Raw genomic sequence first — 20,835 nt, forward strand, 5'->3', positions numbered from 1 at the left:
ACAAAAAGTCGAAGATCAAGAGATAAAATGGAACAGAGCTCTATGGATTTTGACCATGCAACTTTAAAAGTTTACCAAGGAGACATATGCGCACTAGATGTCAGCGCTATAGTGAATTGTACAAATGGAAAGTTCGTCTCAAAATCAGGTAGGCGTAATAAGAGTGATTAAAAAAGTATTAAAAATAGAAAAACCATGAGAAAAAAACTGCTATTAATCGAGCGTTGGAATAACTACAACTTTTTATGTTAGAGCCGATTATTTATTCTCAATATCATTGTTAACAGAGGTTTCTGACTGAAATTCGGTTAAGGAGCAGGCGGCTCAACCCGTTTCCTTGCATTAAGTTAAAAGCATACGAAACCGTAGATAAAGTAGATAACAATGGATAGAACTTTAACGCGTTGTCTTGCAACGTTGCCTATGAGAAGAATCCAAATTCGGGTGGAAAATACACAAACGGCACCATAAAATTGGAGGCAGATGAAAACGGTTTACTTTGCCATCAATACAAAATTCAACTAATGGCATGGCGATGATCTAAGAATACACTGCAACGTAATCTTACGCCAAAACAGGGAGGTCCAATTTCTAGCTTTTAAAATAACTTTTCTGTATTATCTTGAAAAAAATAATCACATGGAAGTAATTGTTATCAGTTGCAATCGATTGTGTCCTGCTTGAAGAAAAATCAACGGTAGATTTTTACTTTTTTAACTACATTTTATTTTTATTAATCAAATCTTGCTTGTCACAAAAATAATTAAGATTCCTGGCAAGAATGTAACAGGATAGGTCAAGAGTAAGCTTGTATTTTTTTATTGCATTTGCAGTGGCTATGAACTTGGTTATGGCTTACTATTAACAGTAATTTTTATGGTTTCATAACAAATTATATCGAATTCAACCTTCATTTTGGAAACATACTCAAAGGTCTATTTACTGAAAACAGTTTACAAAACAAACGGATAAAAAAATCTCTTTTTGTTTGAAATTTGTGTGTTTTTTTCTCAACAAGTATTGAAATATGTAATTTGATGTTTTTACCAGAAACATGCGTAAAACAAATTGAAATATCTCGAAAAGGAAGTCATGAATTCGTTGAGTATATCAAGAGTGCATATCAACATTGACTTTTGGCCCGTTTTTCATAGAAACATTAATGTAATAATTTGTATCTTATGCCCTTGTGAACCGTTGAACCGATGATTTTTCAAATCTTAATATGATGTAAATAAACTCATCATAGATACCACGATTAAAATTAGTGATGATAAAATGAAGGTCAGGTTTGATATTGACGATTTGGACTTCTGACGTTCTGGAATTATGATCCTTGATGGATTAGAAAATTACATTTTATGATATGTCAATTTCATACAATAACTTAAGAACCGTTCAACTGATGCTTTTCAAATGTGCGATGTGTTTTTATTGATTACATGATAAAGTTCAAGTTTGATACTGACAATTTTCTCTTTTATCGGTCAGGAGTTATGTACCCTGATTCATTAGAAAATGGTACTGTATGTCGTTTATGTGCAATAGGTTGAGGACCGTTTAAAACAATCTTTTCAAATTTTAATATGCAGTCACTGATTACAAAATTGATGTCAAGTTTGATGTTGACGATTTGCAGTTCAGGATCTATGGCTCCTTATTACTTTAACTATCACCAATAAATGTAATAAAACCCAGGTTTGCTAGCATTTCAAGTATTTTACCAGTATCAGAAAGAATACAATTAAAAACAATTGGATAATTCTTTTAATTTAGATAGAAATGTTGATAATGCGGAGATTATTGCAATACATAGTAAACAAAAGTATCATTCAAATATAATACAGACAAAACAGAACATTCAAATTCGGTTTAAGTAGTTCAAACATGAGTCTTTATTCTTTTAGAATCGGTATATGTTGTTTTTTAAAAAGCACATATACCTAATTTACAGAAACAAGCACATTTCTATGCCATTTATGTTACACAGGTAGCGTCAGCAATGTAATTATCAGTTATGGTGGAGATTCGCTGTCACGGGAATTAAAAACGCAAGGTATATAAAATGTATAAATTATACAAATCTAATCAAAAGTAAAATAACAAAAATACCGAACTCCAAGGAAAATTCAAAACGGAAAGTCCCTTATCAAATGGCAAAATCAAAATCTCAAACACATCAAACGAATGGACAATAACGGTCATATTCCTGACTTGGTACAGGCATTTCCTTATGTAGAAAAAGGTGGATTAAACCTGGTTTTATAGCTAAGTAAACCTCTCACTTGTAAGAAAATTTACTGAAAGCATAAATATAACACAAAAATAGCTTACAACTTTAAATGTGCCGTTAAGTTTAAATAAGAAGAAAGCTGGAACATTTTTTTTTGAAACATTCTACTTTTAAATGAAGGTAAACAATGAGAAAACTTCGCTGCACTTTCAAGATAATAAAACCCAACAAATCAAAATATCGGCAATTATGCATGGAAATGTGAGACTAAGAATGCACTGTTTCAAGAAAAATAAGCCAAAAACCACCAGCCATGAACAATCAGTGATAGATATCTTATACAGCCAATTCTGCACCATTTCAGTAACGATAAAATTTGAGTTTGTCCTAGATTACTTCTGAAAAGTCCGTTAGTAATAGCTATCCTTAGTACGTGACTGATTTTTCCTCATTTTTACTTCTGAAAAGTCCGTGAGTAATAGCTATCCTTAGTACGTGACTAATTTTTCCTCATTTTTACTTAACAACCCTTTATCTAGAAAGATCCTAAAGTATTTTGTTAAGGTTTTTGCATCAGAAATAACCCAGTAAAACACTTCGAGCGCTAAAATTAACTATGAATGATTTTCAAAAGGACAAAGAGAACATGATTTAACAATTATTTGAGTAACAGTTCATAAAACGATTAATGATATATTAAAAGCATTTATGGTGATAATCTTATATGAATTGAAGCTAAAAACATGAAGAAAGACAAAATTGCGATGACAACAGCAGGGCGTAATTTTGCAAGTGAGTTTATAATTCATTTGGATGTAGAGGACTCGTCATCGGATTTGAAATCAAAAATAAAATTGGTAATTGAAAAACTTGAGGAGTTTGATCAACACAGCGTTGCATTTCCAGCAAATGGTAAGTTTACTGAAGTAAATAATACGTATCAATTATATATCAAATTAAAATATCGAAAAATTGCTACTCGAATGCTGATAAAGGAAAAATGTTAAAAAAATCAGCCGACTATTGCGAAAAATAGAAAAAAATAGTCTGCATCCGTTTCTCAAAGCCTTCATTTAGATATAAAAAAAATATATTTTGGTGAAATTACAGGCTAGAGTCTTTTGTTATAAAACAAGATGTAGTATGAATGATAATGAGACAACTATCCAACAGAGTCCAAAAAAAGAGATGAGAAAGATGCCAAATGGACATACAGACTCAAATGAAGCGGATTTGAGCAATTATATGTGTCACCGTACGGCTTTCAACAATGAGCAAAACCCATACCGTATATTTGTAGTCAGCTATAAAAGGTCCCGACATGACTTGGGAAACAATTCAAACGAAAAATAACCCGGCATGATTTATGACAAAATAATTAATGAACAACAATATGACAGACAGCAACCAACGCAAAGCACTGAACAACGGGTTCATGACTTGTGATAAATACATATAGAATGTGGCCCTATTAAAACTGTTTGTGAGCGCTCAATTAGGCTCAACATGAGAAAGTGTTGTGACAGCACAACATAAGAACAAACTGTAAAAATCAGGCTGAAATGGCTTGACTCATCGGAAGCACAAAATGTAACAAATTGCATAAAGACAAAAGACACAAAGTGCCGATCTAAGAGAACTTGCTGTTACTGAAACAAAGTCAATTACAATAACAACTAATAAATAATTCATGTTCTCCAATACTAAGGCATTTGTACATTTTTTGTACATTTGCACATTATTCTGTCTCTTTTAGTTCACTGTTACTTTTTTTAAATGTTTTTGAATCCAGAACTTGGAGAGATCCAGAAGGTCTCAGCAGCATTTGTTGACGTTCTTCAAGACTTCAGTGGGAAAACCGATATTGATGTTCACATTGTCTTAAACGATGGAAATATGACACAAACATTTGTTACTTGCCTGGAAAGCAGCATGTCGGGTGATCAAAACCCATCCTTATTATCAAAATTTGCAGGATGGATAGGAATTGGTATGTCTATAATATATATACGTTTAGCAATTATTTGTAATAAAAGGGCAGTTTGATAAACCGGTGATGTGGGGTTCGGGTTGCTCAGTCTGCAGTTTTCTATTTTACGTTTTGTATACATTTTTTGTCTTTTGGTCGTTTAAGTTTTTTGCCATGGCGTGTGAGTTTTTTCGACTTATGTGAGTTTGAATTTCCCGTTTGTATCTTTTGCCTCTCTTATACAGTTAGAATATCATTGACTCCGTAATATTCTGTTAATTAAATGTAAGATTTTCAGTTTTTTATATCCCAATCAAAGATAACTTTAGCCAGAATTGAAAATAAAACTTTTTGTAATTTGTTTTTTTCATTGCTCTTTCACTTTTTAACTGATTTGGCCTGCCATCTCATTCAAACGCCATTGGTTATGCTTATATAGACGAAAATGCGTCTTACTTAATAAATTAAAAAGCTGGTATCTTTGGTGACTTCTTATATCATCATTTAGCAAAATAACATTTTGATTTTGTACGTGTAAAAAACTTATTAAAGATATCAGGCTATGTTTGACAATTTGAAGAACGAATCTGATTTATAAAGGAGTGCCTACTGTCGTTAAAATACTACGTCCCCAAACATCATAATCACTTTAATGTAGTCAATCAAATTGTTAAGCAGTATAATCTGCATTGAATTTCTGTGCTCGATTTATGCAAAATTTCTCGCTATTGAGTTACATTAGAAATGATTTGTCATTTTTACATGCAACGAGATACTTATTATTATTTGATGATTAAATGTGCATCTAATTTGGAATTTGATAGTATTTCATCTTAATGAATGAATATTATATATATGTTGATGACGATGAACGGACGACTGAATCAAGTTTATTAAAAATGCTGATATTGATACTCCGGGCCGGGTGAACTAAACAAAGTAAGAAAGACAAAAATTGTTAAATTAACACAATGGATTTAATACTTAGCTACTAATATCTATTAAGTTTATATTTTCCTATATTGTCCAATCAAAAACGATGGTATCCGGACAAGTTCTGAAAAATCAAATTGTAATTTATACCGTCATCTTCACTACCTACTACAATATGTTTTCATGGCATATATATGTTGATTTGAAATTTGCTTGATGTATAACATTTGAGCCCGGAGATCTCTTATTTTTACGTCAGTCATAGACGAGACGTATTATGATAAATTGTTGTCCTTTTGTCCGTCCTTCCTCACTTCATACAAAAGCTAGAGACTACTTTGATCAAATTTTGTAAAAATTGTATGACATAACATTTAATATTTCTGCACCAGAGGCGCATTTCAACAATGAATGTCTCTTAAATGATGCACGTGGCCAAAATATTTGAAAATCCAAAGCTTATTAACAAAAAGGAAGAGCTGATAAATCAAAAAGGACAAAAAAAAAAGTAGCCAAAGCCTGGCAATAAATCAAAGATTTGCATTAGGGCAATATATTCCTTAATTTAAAGTAATTTCCTAAATTTTGCAACATTAAATTTCAATAACACAAAATCCGTATTTTCATGCCAGTACCGATGATGCAAACTTTAATCTACGGAAGACAGCTCCCTTTAGATTTGAAAAAAAGTTTGTTTATTGCGCAGTAACTCGAGCAAGTCCAGATAGATTAACTTGAACATATACATTATTGTTGGGACTAGTACAGGTAACCATCTTTTTAATTTCGACTTTTATTTTTTGCATCTAGTTTAAGCTGTCAATTTTTTATGCGCCTGCAAATAGCCTTATGCAATTTTCTGGAGGTAATTTAAAGGACGTCCGATTTAATTCCTCCTACAAATTTATTTTTTATTCTTGCAAAAATATTTAAGGTGGTATGGGAGTATTGATTAAAAATGATAGAATTTGTTCATACTTTGTTAAAACGTAGTATATATTGGGATATGTCCAATAATATAATAAAAATGATAGGTCACCGAGCTTTTTCTCAAGCTACAGGTTGTGAAAAAATGTCACATTTTGTATGGATTATACAGGAAAAACATCATTATGTGAATAGAACCTAAACAAAATGATAGAATTGTAAAATAAAATACGAGTAGATAGCTTTCAAAAATGCTTTCAGAACATCAAAAGAAAAGATAGGTTCACCGTACGTTTTTTCCTGCTTAACCATAAAATAGCAAAATTTCATGTAGATTCCTTTAGAAAATGTACTATTTCAGAGTTACCTCCCCTCATTACGCCATTTCAAAAAACATTGAAAATCAAGCAAAAATAATCTACGTTTGTAAAAACATTAGTAATTATTAGTTAAATCTTATAAATTTGTTTATTTATAGAAAATTCACATTAGTAAATTGCATTTCTGCAGAAATTTTGCTGACTTGATTGAAAATTTGGACCTTGTTTCTCTACTATGTTACAATCCAAGATGGCGAAAGACACCCATACCAATTAATGTTTGTATATTTTTACTGCACTTGTGTAGCCGTGAATCAGATAGCATCAACCTTTCACTAAATTGTTTCAAATATAATGTCAACCTGCTACTAGAAGACATAGAAAAATGAAAATATACATGATGCTTATATGGTTGATAACAGTGACCAATGAGTTTTCTATTTTTGTTTGAAGTAACTAGATCCAAATCATACTCGAACTAGTATGATGCATGCGAAAATTGTCTTAAATCCGATACTTTGTGTCTTAAGTCTTATGTCTTATTTTTAGTTGTAATTTGTGTTTTGTGTCAATCTGATGAGTCAAGCCTTTTTTAACTGATTTTTACAATTTTTTCTCATGGTGTGCTCTCCCAGGTGAGGGGAGGATTGAGTGCTCACAAACATGTTTAATGCCGCTATATTATGTACGCCCAAGTCGGGAGCCTGCTTTAATTGTTTTATTTATTTTCATGTCAAACACTTTCATAGATTTCCATAAGGTATGGGATTTGCAAAATGTTGCAGACCTTACAGGACCTACAATTGCTGTCATCTAAGTCATTTGGTCACTGATGGGTAGTTGTCTCATTGGCAATCATACCAAATCTCCTTATTTTCATATTTTAAGAATGTTTGCTGGTATTGTCGATCATTGTATTGGGATACTTTAAGTTGCACTGGCTTTTTACTGGATTTAACAGCATTAAAAATGTTTTCCCAGGAACCCTACGTTTCTTATCATAATTTCATGTATTACATCTTAAAATATATCCCTGCAAACTCAGGTTAGATAATTGTTATTTTTTTAAAGGTTTTGACAGTGATAACATTTTTTAAAAAAAATATGTTAAAAATTAAAAGAACTCCTGTTTCCACCAAAATGTTTAATGTTATATTTCAAAAAATATGCATGTATTGCTGAATACAATGGGTCTTTCGACACAAAATGGTTAAACAGTACAGTGCAGGACATTTTCACACCTATCATTTCTTACACCTATCTTAAACCTATCGGGATGATATCCAACTGAAATTAAACCCCAAAAAAATGAAAATCTTTTTCAAAGAATGTTGAAAGTTTATCATTTCGATTGTTTACATCTTTTTCGATGGTCTTTTAAGTTAAATGCCGGAGTATGATTTTAGATGTTTTGTTTTTTTATATTCTTCGTAAGACTTGAGATTTTTTGTAGTTTTTTTGTATAAAATCAGATCTTAATATAATTACAATTTGTTTAAAATCGTGTGTATATTAACCCATAAGTTTTCATTTTAGGAGGGAAAACTCCAGTAAGGCAAAAACGCAATATCCAGATAAGTAACGTGAGCTTGAAAGCTATAGTCTATATCAAGGTGTTTGCTAAAACTGAACAAAGTGCTAAAAGCGCTATTACAGCTTTAGAAAATAGTCTAGAAAGCGCATTCCAGGAGAAAACTGTCGATGATGAATTGATAAAAGATTTATCAAGAACACAGGTATGAATGTCTTGTGAGTACAGGTTTATAATTTGATGTAGTGAGAGTTACACAGGTATTAAATCTTCTGAATAGGAGAACCTGCTTCTTGGGATCTTACAACCGCTACACTTATATATAGCTTTCATACAACAATGGCAGGTTTAAGTCTAAGTGAGAATAAATGCCATAAGTGATTCGATCATACAAAACTAAATGAGATATAAATAAAGAACATCAAAAGTTTTACAAGAATATTATATAGTACGAGTTGTCATTTTACTGAAAAGAAGATCTAAAGGACATTGCTTTTACCGGTTGACTTTGCTAGTTATAATTGAATACTATCTTTTATGTTTTTCTTTATTTAAATTCCTACAAATGAATCATAGTTGCATGAAAAGTCCTTAGAAATAAAACAAAATCAATATGAGGGAACCTCCGGAAAGTCCATCACAATAAGAGAAAGAAATGCTAAAATCAGTCATAAATTGACGTCTCGTTTGCCATTTTGGTTATAAAGCTCTTCAACTGTTTTAGATCTTTTTCATTCTTGGCTTTCAAATATTCGGCTTTGAGAGTTTCTGATAAAGGTAAATCCAGAAAAGCGCTTCGGAATCATGAAATTCATACATTATCATTTTAAAATTTTCAGTTTTTGGCAACCGATTATGTAAGATACATCCACGACCTCTTCTGGTATTAATTCAAATAAAGTGACAAATGTTACTTTGTTTTACATTTATTTTATTAAAAATGATTTCAAGCGTATAAATTTCTTCAATATGAAAAAAAGGAATGCAGTTTTTCAATTTGTTACACAAAATCCCTACACGCGTTTGAAAAAACCCAAAGCAATGAAACTTGGCTTTAATTTCTGTTGTTTTATATATAAAGTTGTGTTTCGTTATGTATTTTGGTTCTAATGCCATAAAATGCTATTCACAGCAGAGGAGACACTCATCTTTTATAATAGAAAGATGTGAGGTCTATAAGTAAACGGCAGAAGATACGAGGAGGAGGGATCAAAGAGAAAATAAAGGAAAAAATACAGACAACACCATTGCCAAAACGTAAAACAGCGACGAGACAGACAACTGTACATAAACTACATAGAAAACTTAAGGTTGATCAAGACAAGCCCCGCCGAAGCTCTAAGATTACTACATGTGCTCCGGAATGTTAAGCAGTTCCTGTTCCTGTTTTCAAAAAAAAATCATGCGTTTGGTTTTCTTTTTTGAATAAGAATTGTTTCACATTTTGGTAAGCCGTTGTCCTTTATAGCTGACTATCCGGTATTGATTTTGGATGATGTCATTTTTCAGAGATACTTTTCCTTGAAACAGATTGGTTTTATGAAAGTATGACTTTTCCGTTCCTAAAACCGAAGATATTTGATGCTAATTCGACCATCCTTTTTTATTTAAAATCATTTAATTTGACAGCATCAGACGTTTTAATTTTATATCCTTTTCGAATGGACCATTTCACAACTTTGCCTAGGAATGCATGACCCAAACCAAGCAAAGTTTTTACAGTTCGATTTCTGCCACCTCTCTTTTCCTTGCCCTGGTTGCTTCCGTTTTGTACATATATCTTGAGAAAGTGGATTGGGAAGGTGTATAGGGTAAAACTAAAAGTAATGCACTGTTCATATTAGGGGCTATATTTAGACATTAAAACAAACGATTCTTGAGCAAGTTGTTTTTGGTAACGTTGTTGATGAGGATTTATGACGATATGTTATTGTTTATGATGATGTTACATGATGATGTTACATGCATGTCATTTTTACGTTGTGCAACGTAAACATTGACATAACGTCATAGATCCTCCTCAACAACGTTACCAATAACAACGTCTCAGTTTTGACAAGTCTCTGCAGATGGATGAAAACGCTAGCCTCTAAAAGACATTTGAACTCGCTTACTATTTTTTTCATAATCTGCGTGCTACTATACATCATGTACTGTGTTACAACCCTTGATAAAGAGGAAAGGCATTACTCGACTGACGAAAGCTATATGTTTATATAGCCTGGTTGGTCGAGTGGTCTAAGGCTCTGGACACGGTGCAGGCAGTGTTGCCATGATGTCTCAGATGCATGGGTTCGAATCCCGCTAAGGGAAGAACATTAAATTCCAAACGCAAATTTTCAGATCTAACATTATTGGGCTAAATTTGAAACGAAGTATATATAACACAGGTTATCCGATGGAGAACGTCCGTCGTAAAGTTGTCACATATTTAGACGTATATATAAATATATAATATAGCACTTGGAGGAGCGATGTTCACGCTGAAGTGCGATGGTCACGATGAAATGCGATGATTTATATTACGCGTAAAGCATAGTTAAAAATCTAACGATTTTCAATTAGTATATAAATTGGCATTTTTATTGTCCATAAAACATTCATGAATTACGGTATCGATGATATAGTTGTGCATGGTTGAGATAAAATAATCTTTAAAAGAATTACCATTCTGCAATAAGCCTGTTTACTATATAAGTTTGAATTATTTGAAAATCGTATACTGTTTAAATATCCCTTGTTAGTACCCTGTTAATATTTTAGTGTCATCTTTACCCTTAATTTACATCTGTTTAAACGGTGTTTGCAACATTTGAAATACAAAAATTTATTTTATATTTTCAATGTCCTTAGTTACAGTTTTGTACTAAATGAGAGATTGTCCTCTTTTTAATTTTGCTACATGTGGACATATTTCTGGGTTGTTTAGTTTGTCCTTTACCGCTATATTATAATATGGAAAGTCTGTGTGCGGACCCGTATGCATTGAGATAATGCCATACTTCATCATATTGAGAGAAAAAAATAATTCGAAGACAAAAAAGGATCCGCTACAGTATCTCCTCTCTACCAATCAGTCCCTTTTCCCCCGTAGTATAAAAGTTTATAAATCCCTTTTTATCTTGTTCCTACGTGGAATATGCATTAAAATATATTTGCACCTGGAAATTGAACATCAGACATCCATCAATCTATTAATCTTTTTGTTTCACAAATAAGAGACTTGTGTTTAACGGTTAAAATGTCGATGATTTACTTATAAAGCAGAAAAACTGCCCTCTTCAAACAAATCGACTTCTGTATTGACATTTTAACGTTAAAAACATTAGTAATATCATCATGGTGTATGCAATCCATTGCACATCGGCGTACATTTCAACAAGAAGGCGTGCCAATGCCATCATCCCTAAGCGGGATTCGAACCCCTGTTTCTATGACATAGCACTGAGGGAATGACATAAATTTGCTGTCGCAAATTTGCAGATCTAACATTGGGTTAAATTAAAAACGCGGGGGATATGGATATATCGGGCGTCCGACCGTGTGTCCGTCCGTCCGTCCGGTCTTGTAAGCGCTCTCACGGGTACCATACATGCCAGATTTTTATTAAACTTATACTATAGGTTAATATCAGCAATATCTCTGCTAAACTTGTGTTTAACGGTAAAAATGTCGATGATTTACTTATAAAGCAGAAAAACTGCCCTCTTCAAACAAATTGACTTCTGTATTGACATTGTAACGTTAAAATCATTGGTAATATCATCATGGTGTATGCAATCCATTGCACATCGGCGTACATTTCAACAAGAAGGCGTGCCAATGCCATCATCCCTAAGCGGGATTCGAACCCCTGTTCTGTGACTTCGCACTGAGGGAATGACATACATTTGCTGTCGCAAACTTGCAGATCTAGCATTGAGTTAAATTAAAGACGCCGGGGATATGGATATACCAGGCGTCCGTCCGTCCGTCCGGTCTTGTAAGCGCTCTCACGGGTACCATTCTTGCCAGATTTTTATTAAACTTATACTATAGGTTAATATCAGCAATATCTCGAACAAGTTCTATAATGGCGGCCGATCAACTTTTTTATAAGAGTTATGACCCTTTGAAATATTAAATCTATGGAAAATGGCCTCGTTAGCGCTTTCACGGATACAATACTTGCCAGATTTTTATAAAACATACACTATAGGTTAATATCAGCAATATCTCGGACAAGTTCTATAATGGTGAACGATCGACTTTTTTAAAAGAGTTATGACCCTTTAAAATATTTAATTTATGGAAAATGGCCTCGTTAGCGCTCTCACGGGTACAATTTTTTATAAAACTTATAGTATATTATAAGTAATGCCCTTGAAGGTCTGTTTGAAATATTTAGTATACAATAAAAAAAAAAACTTTTTTGTCCCCTGCGCACGCTTTTTATTTATAAATTGTTTTAAAGAACAACAAATAAAAGTGGTTTTTTTTAATTATTCCCTCCTGGATAAATAAAATATGTGCAACGCAGGGGACATTGGATCTCTGTTCTTTTATTGAAGTTGTCACATCTTTAGACGCATATCCGGGAGTTCGAATATTTAGAGTAATTATGAATATGATATGTGTTTTCAGCAGTGTATCACCTTCACTGGTGATCCTATGGATGGATCTGTCATAATGTTGTCACTTTTTTAGACATACTTATCAAATAATTATTTCTGTGACTGTATCTTACGATAGATAATTTAGCTAATCTGCAATCAATTCCATCTTCATGCCATATATATCATGTACTGTGTTACAACTCTAGATTCTACTGACGAGGAAAGGTAACACTAGGCCACCGAAAGCAGAATTTTTAGTTCATTCTAGGTGGCCGAGTGGTCTAGAGCGCTGGACACGGTGTAGGCGGTGTTGTCTCGATATCCGAATAGTATGAGTTTGAATCCCGGCGATGGGAGAACTAAAACTTTCTTCCGCAAATTTGCAGATTTAACATTGTTGTATATATATATATATATATATATAATTGTCGAAATCCGGATATGGTATACAAAAATCTTTGCACCTTTTGTTTGCGGTATACCATCTTTGCCGCAAGTTTATTGTTTTCTGTTTGGTATTAATTTATAAATAAGATCCATTTATTACACCTGGTGATCCGTTTATTTGGCAATCGCCTATGGCAGTCGGCAGGGTTTAAGAACATTTGTTGTTCGACCTGTTAGTCAAATTCGTTTTGCTAAAATATACTTTTTCACTTTTTTGGTCTTTTGGAAAATGTTGTTTGTGCTGTATTTAGACCCCTCTAACAAGAAATTTATTTTGCATGCACACGTATAAAAATTGCGGTTTTTATCCAACGCAATCATAGGTTTGGACGTTGTTATCAATTTAGACTTGTTTATATTTTTTCGTTTGGGCTTGTATTATATTTGTCTTAGGGTTTATATGATCCGTTCATCCTATTTTGACTCCTCAAAATTCAAGAGTCTATCCTAAATTGAGGTAAATTGTTGGGCTTTCCAAATACCGTTTCGATTCCTAACATCACTGAAGAGACATTATTTGTCGAAATCCGGATATGGTGTACAAAAACCTTTGCACCTTTCGTTTGCGGTATATCATCTTCTCTGCAAGTTTATTATTTTCTGTTTAATATAAAAATTTAAAATTAAGATCCATTTATTACATCGGTGATCCGTTTATTTGGCAATCACCAATGGCAGTCAGCAGGATTTAAGAACATTTGTTGTTCGACCTGTTAGTCAAATGCGTTTTGTTAAAATATAATTTTTCTCTTTTTTGGTCTTTTGGTAAATGTTATTTGTGCTTTATTTAGACCCCTCTAACAAGAAATTTGTTTTGCATGCACACGTATAAAAATTGCGGTTTTTATCCAACGCAATCATAGGTTTGAACGTTGTTTTGAATTTAGACTTGTTTATATATATATGTGTGTGTGTGTGTTTGTTTTATGTCTTTTCGTCGTTACCCTTTTTGATCAAAGTATTGCCTGTTTTCTTCTACTTATGATTTTTGATTCTCCCATTTGATTCTGGCTTTTTTAATAAACTTTTTGAATTCAATTTGTAAATAAAATATTTTTTAATGTCAGATAGAAGATTTACAGCAAATACTAGGTGGTTCCGGTGTTGAAATATCACTGAAAAAGAACCTTGGTAGAATAAAGATAACAGGTTTGCCTGAAAATATTACACATGCTCTGCAAGAAATCTACACTTTCCTGAGAAGAACAGAAGAAATGCGTCATGCTGAGGAACATGCTAAATTTGTATCAGAAATGGTACAATGGTGTTATATGGAAGTAGACATTGATGGGGAAAAATTAATTGATTACCCAAGTCAGATAAATTTACTGCTGGAACAAGCAGTTAGGAATAACAAAGCAACAGCTGAATTTCACGATGACAAGGGAAACAAGTATATCGTTGATTTTAACAGCTATGAGGAATATTTGGAGAGCAAACCTTCAGAGGCTGTGAAGGTCATTCGAAGAAACAAACTATCAGGTAGAGTTTTTAGAATTCGTTAAGCAGAGATGATAGGAGTCCCAGTCTTAATTTTGATACCAAGGCAATTTATGCACAAACTTTAACAAATGCTTGTACAGCACGAGATTTATAACGCACCATTTTTATGCCCCCGCCGTAGCGGAGGGGGCATTAAGTGTTATCCTTGTCCGTCCTGTCCTTCCGTCCCGTCCTTCCGTCCCGTCCGTCTGTCCCATCCGTCCGTACGTCACCAAAATTGGTTTCCGTTCTCTAACTTTAGTTTGCCTCAACCAAATATTATCAAACTTATACACAATGTTTATTATCACAAAACACAGATCAAGCTTGAAAATGGGTGGCGTCACTTTTACCGTTAATGAGTTATGCCTCTTTATAAATGGAAAAATTGCTAAATCTGTCGTTTCCCTTCTCTAACTTTAGTTTGCCTCAACCAAATGTTATGAAACTTATACACAATGCTTATAATCCAAAACGGTCTTAAGTACGTAAATCTGCATCTGTATGTGGAAGTTGACTCATGCATATTTACAAGCGGGGGCATCTGTGGCCTATAGGCACATTCTCCATTTATGTTTTTATTATTTTTGTACCGCTTAGTTAGTCCTGTTAGTTTATGAGTGTTCTTATATCCCCCCAAAACAGCCGTCATTCATTAAAAGATTTATTATATACATGTTCACATAATAATTCACCCGACCGAATAATGTTATCACCTTTTGCTATCACGCGACTTGGCGTCCGTCGTCCGTTCTCCGTCTGCCGTTTGCAAACTTTTTTCAAAATCACTTCCACCGTAATCTTTGAAATCAAATTTGACAAGATTGATACTTAGGGTGTCTTAATTATAGATTATTATCTTCTTGGGGTCCCTCAACCAAAATGACTGCCATGAAAAAAAAATAAAACAACAAAGTGTTAAAAACAACTAATTGTTTAATATCTTGAAAACTGTTGTGATAGGGTAAATCTGACAGGAACACAAATACTCAATAATTCAAGAGATTTTGTTAATCCAACAAATCTGTCAGACAATTCTTTATTGTGTTATTGCCTTTTAATGGTAGTTTTTATGAACTTTAGTGTCTTTGAATATTACCTTGAAAACATAAATTGATAGTGAGAAACTGTAAATAGTAACACTTATTAACAAGAAAACTGAGATCTACAGATCACGTCAGTGGTTGACAATATTTTGATGAATGTTAAGTAGAAATTATTTGAATAGATTTTCAGGTAGATTGCTCCGAATTTTCAATCAACCTGTGACTGGGATGATGAAAAATGCATATTTTACTGTGATCTTGATTTTTGTAATAAATAACTATTTGGGGTTTTAACAGTGTTGCGAACAGAATCCCAAAAGATACTAAGTCAATGCTTGAGCTATATGGGAAAACTCTTAATAAGCTAAAAAAAAAAAAAAAAAAAAAAGGACTGTGCAAAATGTTTTCTGAAAATATGGATATATATTAAACAACATTTTATGGTACTGATCATTCATACCAAGTGTCACCTATATATATTTCTCTTCCTTATGGTCAAGTGCAGTGAATTTCAAACCAAACTTTTTATTACTTCTATTAATATTCAAACTTTCTGAATTAGGTTATTACACATTGTCATTTCTCTGTTGAAATGTAAAAAATGTCAAAGGAGAGCACAATTTGAACACTATGATAATTATATGTTTTGTGCAACAGCAAAGTGTTAAAAATTCAAATTGTATGGTAGATTACATATGTCAAAATATCCCAATGTAATTATAAACAGGAGAAGGGAACATTCGTTAGTTGTCTTTCTTTTTTTGTCATCTAGATACGTGCATTTAATGTTAATAAGAATACCAATGCTGAAAGCAATGATTAATAAAGGTTGATAAATCGTACATTAAGACTTTTTGTTCGACGTTGTGTGCTTACAAAAAAGTCAAAAATTGTATTATCTCTCAAATGTGGGTAGATACAATGCATTGTGTTATGTATCCATCACCCGAAAAGCTCAGTTTACATTCGTTATCAATTAGTACATATTCACAAACTCTTTTTCAGACGCATCCGGCTTGGCATTAGAAATGCCCTCAAACTGGAGTCCAATGGACGATAAGGAAAACATAAAACTAGTACTTCTTCAACAAACTGACCAGGAATATCTCGAAGTTCATCAAGAATTTACAAAAACTACTGGATCTGCACATAAGATTGTAAAGGTAATGCAGAAGTATATGTAACCGCAACCATTCCAATTGCAAACGGTCACAATAATTCGTAATGATAACGACAAAATCGACCACGAAACAACTTAGGATTGAAATAGCCTCTAACAAATGAATGACGATTAATCTCAAAGAAAAAAAAACCACTACAAGCCGATTTATTATTTTGTTTGTGAATTGTAGATTTCAAGAATTCAGAATCGTACGTTATATCAACAATACAAAGCAAAGAAAATGTCAATGGAATCATTAAATCCCCAAGGTCATCAAAACGAAAGAACGCTTTGGCACGGTACTGCATATGATGCTTTGGACAGTATCAATACATATGGGTTTAATAGGAGTTATTGTGGCAAAAATGGTAAGTACAGATACAATTCAATTATTCAAGTGATAAGATTTAACAATTTAAAATCTTGTAGTCTCTCGTTGTTTCTGGAGCCAAAATATATTTCCATGGGGTTAAATGATTTTACAGCATTTGTTTTATATCTTACGTAGTTGGCTTAATTACGGTGACAGTAGTTTACCGATGTTCAAATATCATACATTGTAAATGATTTAGAAACAGACAAATCAAGGTAGCAAATAGAAAATGAGAAAATCGCATGAACTCCAAAACAAGCGATACCGGGTGCATCGACAGTGTAAGAGTCTGATGTTATGCATGCATCACCTAAAACTGTAAGATTATCATAGTGAAATTGGGTAAGCCGCTGCACAGGCTTTTTGATGAAGTGATTATCAACATATAACGTTTGTCAATACCTCCATGGTATATATTTATGTCTTTTTTACTTGCTCTTAAATAGTAAAAAAGATCTCAAATATTTTTCATACATTTAACATTTATTTTGCTCAGTTTACGAACTAAGATTTACCACAAGTTATGAAAGGAATAACTTTATTGTTTATTACATTATTACACTGCGAAATTTATTATAGTTCTATTACCGTTGCATGCGCTTATGAAAAAGGACATGGTAGACCATTTATATTTTATTTCTGATGCCTTTACATTTAGATCTCATCCAGAATATAAATTTTGATCCCAACAGTCCTGATTTAATGACTTGGCAATATTAACATTGGTATTATGTGTTCTGATTAGAATTTCAAACTGTCCTTTACTAGATTTAGATATTTCAGATTTACACCAAAAACTCTCCACAAAAATTAACGACAAAACTTTTTTTTCCCATTTGTAAATTTTTCCATTTTTGTACGGTGATGTTCTTTTTGTACCGTCTTACGGTGTTTATACATCCCAACTCGTTCGTTTTGTCCGTGTCTGTAGTGACGTTTTGGATTTCAATGAGCGTAATCTATGAATTAAAGGTAAATTATTGAGTCAGAGATTTCGTTTCCACAAATTACTTAAAACCTTTACTAAATTATTCCATTGATACAAATATTTGGTTTGGACGTTTGGATGTACCAGTACAAATCTTATATCAAACTGAATAGCACATTCTTATTTTTACGGCAATGTTGTTTACCGACCCCTGAAATTTAGATACGATCCGGTTAAACTTATCAATCCTTTAAATAAACTTATTTTAAAGGTTACCAATTCCACACTGTACTTAGATCTTTGAATATTGTTTTTATTGGTATGAATATTGATTTTGTTATCAGTAAATTAAAAACATACTATTATTGTTATATGCATGTGCACATTCAGTGTACTACAATCTGTCGATATCTATGTTTTGGCATTGCACAAGGTCATGTTTTTTCTCTGACTGTTAATGACGTCTTTACACTAAATCCATTAGATATTGGATGTGTAGTGATTGATATTTTAGTCTTAGATACATGATTTTTTTATAAGTTGTTATAGGCTTTGAACTAGCTGTCAGGAATTGCAAGTTCTCTCAGATCTGTATGTACTTTGCGTCTTTGTTTTGTGTGTGAGGGATGTATATATACCCTGCCACGTCAAGCCGGTGTTTTTGTTGGATGTTTTTTCTGCTTTATGTCGATCTGATGAGTTGAGCCCTTTTCAACTGATTTTTTGTCCCCCGCGCAACCTGTTGCGAGAGGACATAGAAATACCGGGCGTCCGTCCGTTCGTCCGTCCGTCCGTCTGTCCGTCCGGTCTTGTTAGCGCTCTCACGTGTACAGCTCTTGCCAGAGTTTAATTAAGGTTATATCATAGCTTTATATCGGCATTGTGTCGGAAAAGTTCGATAATCAGTGTCAATTAATAATATTTAAAAAAGTTATGCTCCTTTGAAATATTAATTATATACAAAATTGTAATGTTAACGCTCTCATGTGTACAATTCTTGAAAGATTTTTATGAAACTTATATCATAGGTATATATCAGCAATGTTTCTGACAAATTCGAAAATTAGTGCCGAAGACCCATTTTCTAAAAGGGGTATGCCCCTTTGAAACATTAATTATATGGAAAATTGCATTGTTAGCGCTATCACATGTACAATTCTTGTCAGATTTTTTTTAAACTTATATCATAGGTTTATAAAAGCAATGTCTCGAAAATCAGTGCCGATCAATAATTATTAAAAGAGTTATGCCCCTTTGAAATATTAATTATATACAAAATTGCATTGTTAGCGCTCTAATGTGTACAATTCTTGCCAAAGATTTATGAAACTTATATCATAGGTTTATATCAGCAATGCCTTTGACACTTTCGAAAATCATTGCCGATAAAATATTTTTAAAAGAGTTATATGCCCCTTGGAAATATTAATTATATCTGAAGTTGCATTGCATTTGCTCTCAAGCCTTCATTTCAAGATATTTATAAAAAATTTAAAGAAATTTTTAGTTTTTGCTAATGACAGATGAAATATGTGCAACACGGGGGACATTGGAACTCTGTTCTTTTATAACGTTTGTTATTATGTTCTACTGTTACACTACTGTTCAAGGTTAGGTGGAGGGTTTGCGTCTCAAACATGTTTAATAACCCCACCATATTATATATGTGTCTTCCCAAGGCAGGAGCCTGTAAGTGGGTGGTTGTTGTTTATTGCTGTTTCTCATATTTGTTTTTCATTTATTGTTTTGTATATTTTGTTCTTGTGTGATGCCGTTACATCATTGTTCCATTGTCCCAGGATAGGGGGAGGGTTGTCACCTTCAAACATGTTTAACTCCGCTACATTCTTAATTTGCCTGCAGGAGCCTGAAGTTCAGTGCTTGTCGTTAGTTCTTGTCATATTTGTTTTTCTTAAATTGATTTTGTTATAAATTATGTTGTTTGTTTTCTCAATTGAATTCTTTCATATTATTCATGTTGGGGTCTTTTATAGCCAACTATACGGAATGGGGTTTTTCACATTGTTGAAGGCCGTACGGTGCCTATAATTGCTTACATCCACTTTATTTGAGCTTTGGTGCATAGTTGTCATACCACATCTACTTAAGTTTGCTTTGTAAGTCGGCTTCTTACCTCATTCCAAAAATTGTAGAACATTTTAAGAATAATAAATACTGCAAATGAATATTTATGTTTATTTTGAAGACCATATGGTTACCTTTAGATATAATTTTATTTGTTTATGGGTAGCTGTCATATTCAAACATATCACACATCTCCTTTCATTCATAAAAAAGATAGCTGATTACTTACTGCGATGACATGCTCGTTCATATTTTTAATTCAAATTGAATATCGAAATTGTGCGTTGGGATTTTGATTTTTACATCCCTGCCTGGAAGAGTGCTATACAGTGATACACATGTTTGTCCGTCCGTCCGTCTGGCACAAGTCTGGTGTCTGAATCTAAATGAGGTCAATTTCGATTTAAGTGATATTAACATTTATCGTTGAATAGTTACTTAGAAATGAAGAGATGTGGTATGATTGCCAATGAGACGACTAGTATCCACCCGAGTTAAAGTGACGAAGATATAATCAATGATAGGTCACCTTACGGTCTTCAACAATGCGAAAATCCATAGAGTATAGTCAGCTATAAAAGACTCCGGTATGCGAAATGTGAAACCCTAGATATAAACCGAAAAAGCTGTTATTGTATGTGCTGAACTGTCCGAGGTGTATGTATCAAATGATGAAATGTCAGTAGAATGAATAAATTTTACCTTACGTTAAATCCGGAGGAATTATTAGAAAAATGGTATTTAATATTTTAGCTATAAATTATATTTTTCCGGAATTAATTTTTTGTGATTAGTTAGACTTTC

General features: G+C 32.9%; 1 protein-coding gene across 1 annotated transcript in view; it reads left to right on the forward strand.

Moving 5' to 3' along the window:
- Positions 1 to 20,835, forward strand: part of LOC127714153 (protein mono-ADP-ribosyltransferase PARP14-like) — a 28,252-nt gene continuing 7,417 nt past the window's right edge. The window contains exons 1-8 of the mRNA XM_052220168.1: positions 1 to 148; positions 1,991 to 2,056; positions 2,969 to 3,145; positions 4,026 to 4,223; positions 7,919 to 8,118; positions 14,023 to 14,437; positions 16,489 to 16,646; positions 16,836 to 17,013. Coding sequence (XP_052076128.1) covers positions 28 to 148; positions 1,991 to 2,056; positions 2,969 to 3,145; positions 4,026 to 4,223; positions 7,919 to 8,118; positions 14,023 to 14,437; positions 16,489 to 16,646; positions 16,836 to 17,013 — 1,513 coding nt within the window. The 5' untranslated portion in view covers positions 1 to 27. The remainder of the gene's footprint in view (positions 149 to 1,990; positions 2,057 to 2,968; positions 3,146 to 4,025; positions 4,224 to 7,918; positions 8,119 to 14,022; positions 14,438 to 16,488; positions 16,647 to 16,835; positions 17,014 to 20,835) is intronic.

Source organism: Mytilus californianus, unplaced genomic scaffold (assembly GCF_021869535.1).
Source record: "Mytilus californianus isolate M0D057914Y unplaced genomic scaffold, xbMytCali1.0.p SCAF_9, whole genome shotgun sequence".
NCBI classification, from domain to species: domain Eukaryota; kingdom Metazoa; phylum Mollusca; class Bivalvia; order Mytilida; family Mytilidae; genus Mytilus; species Mytilus californianus.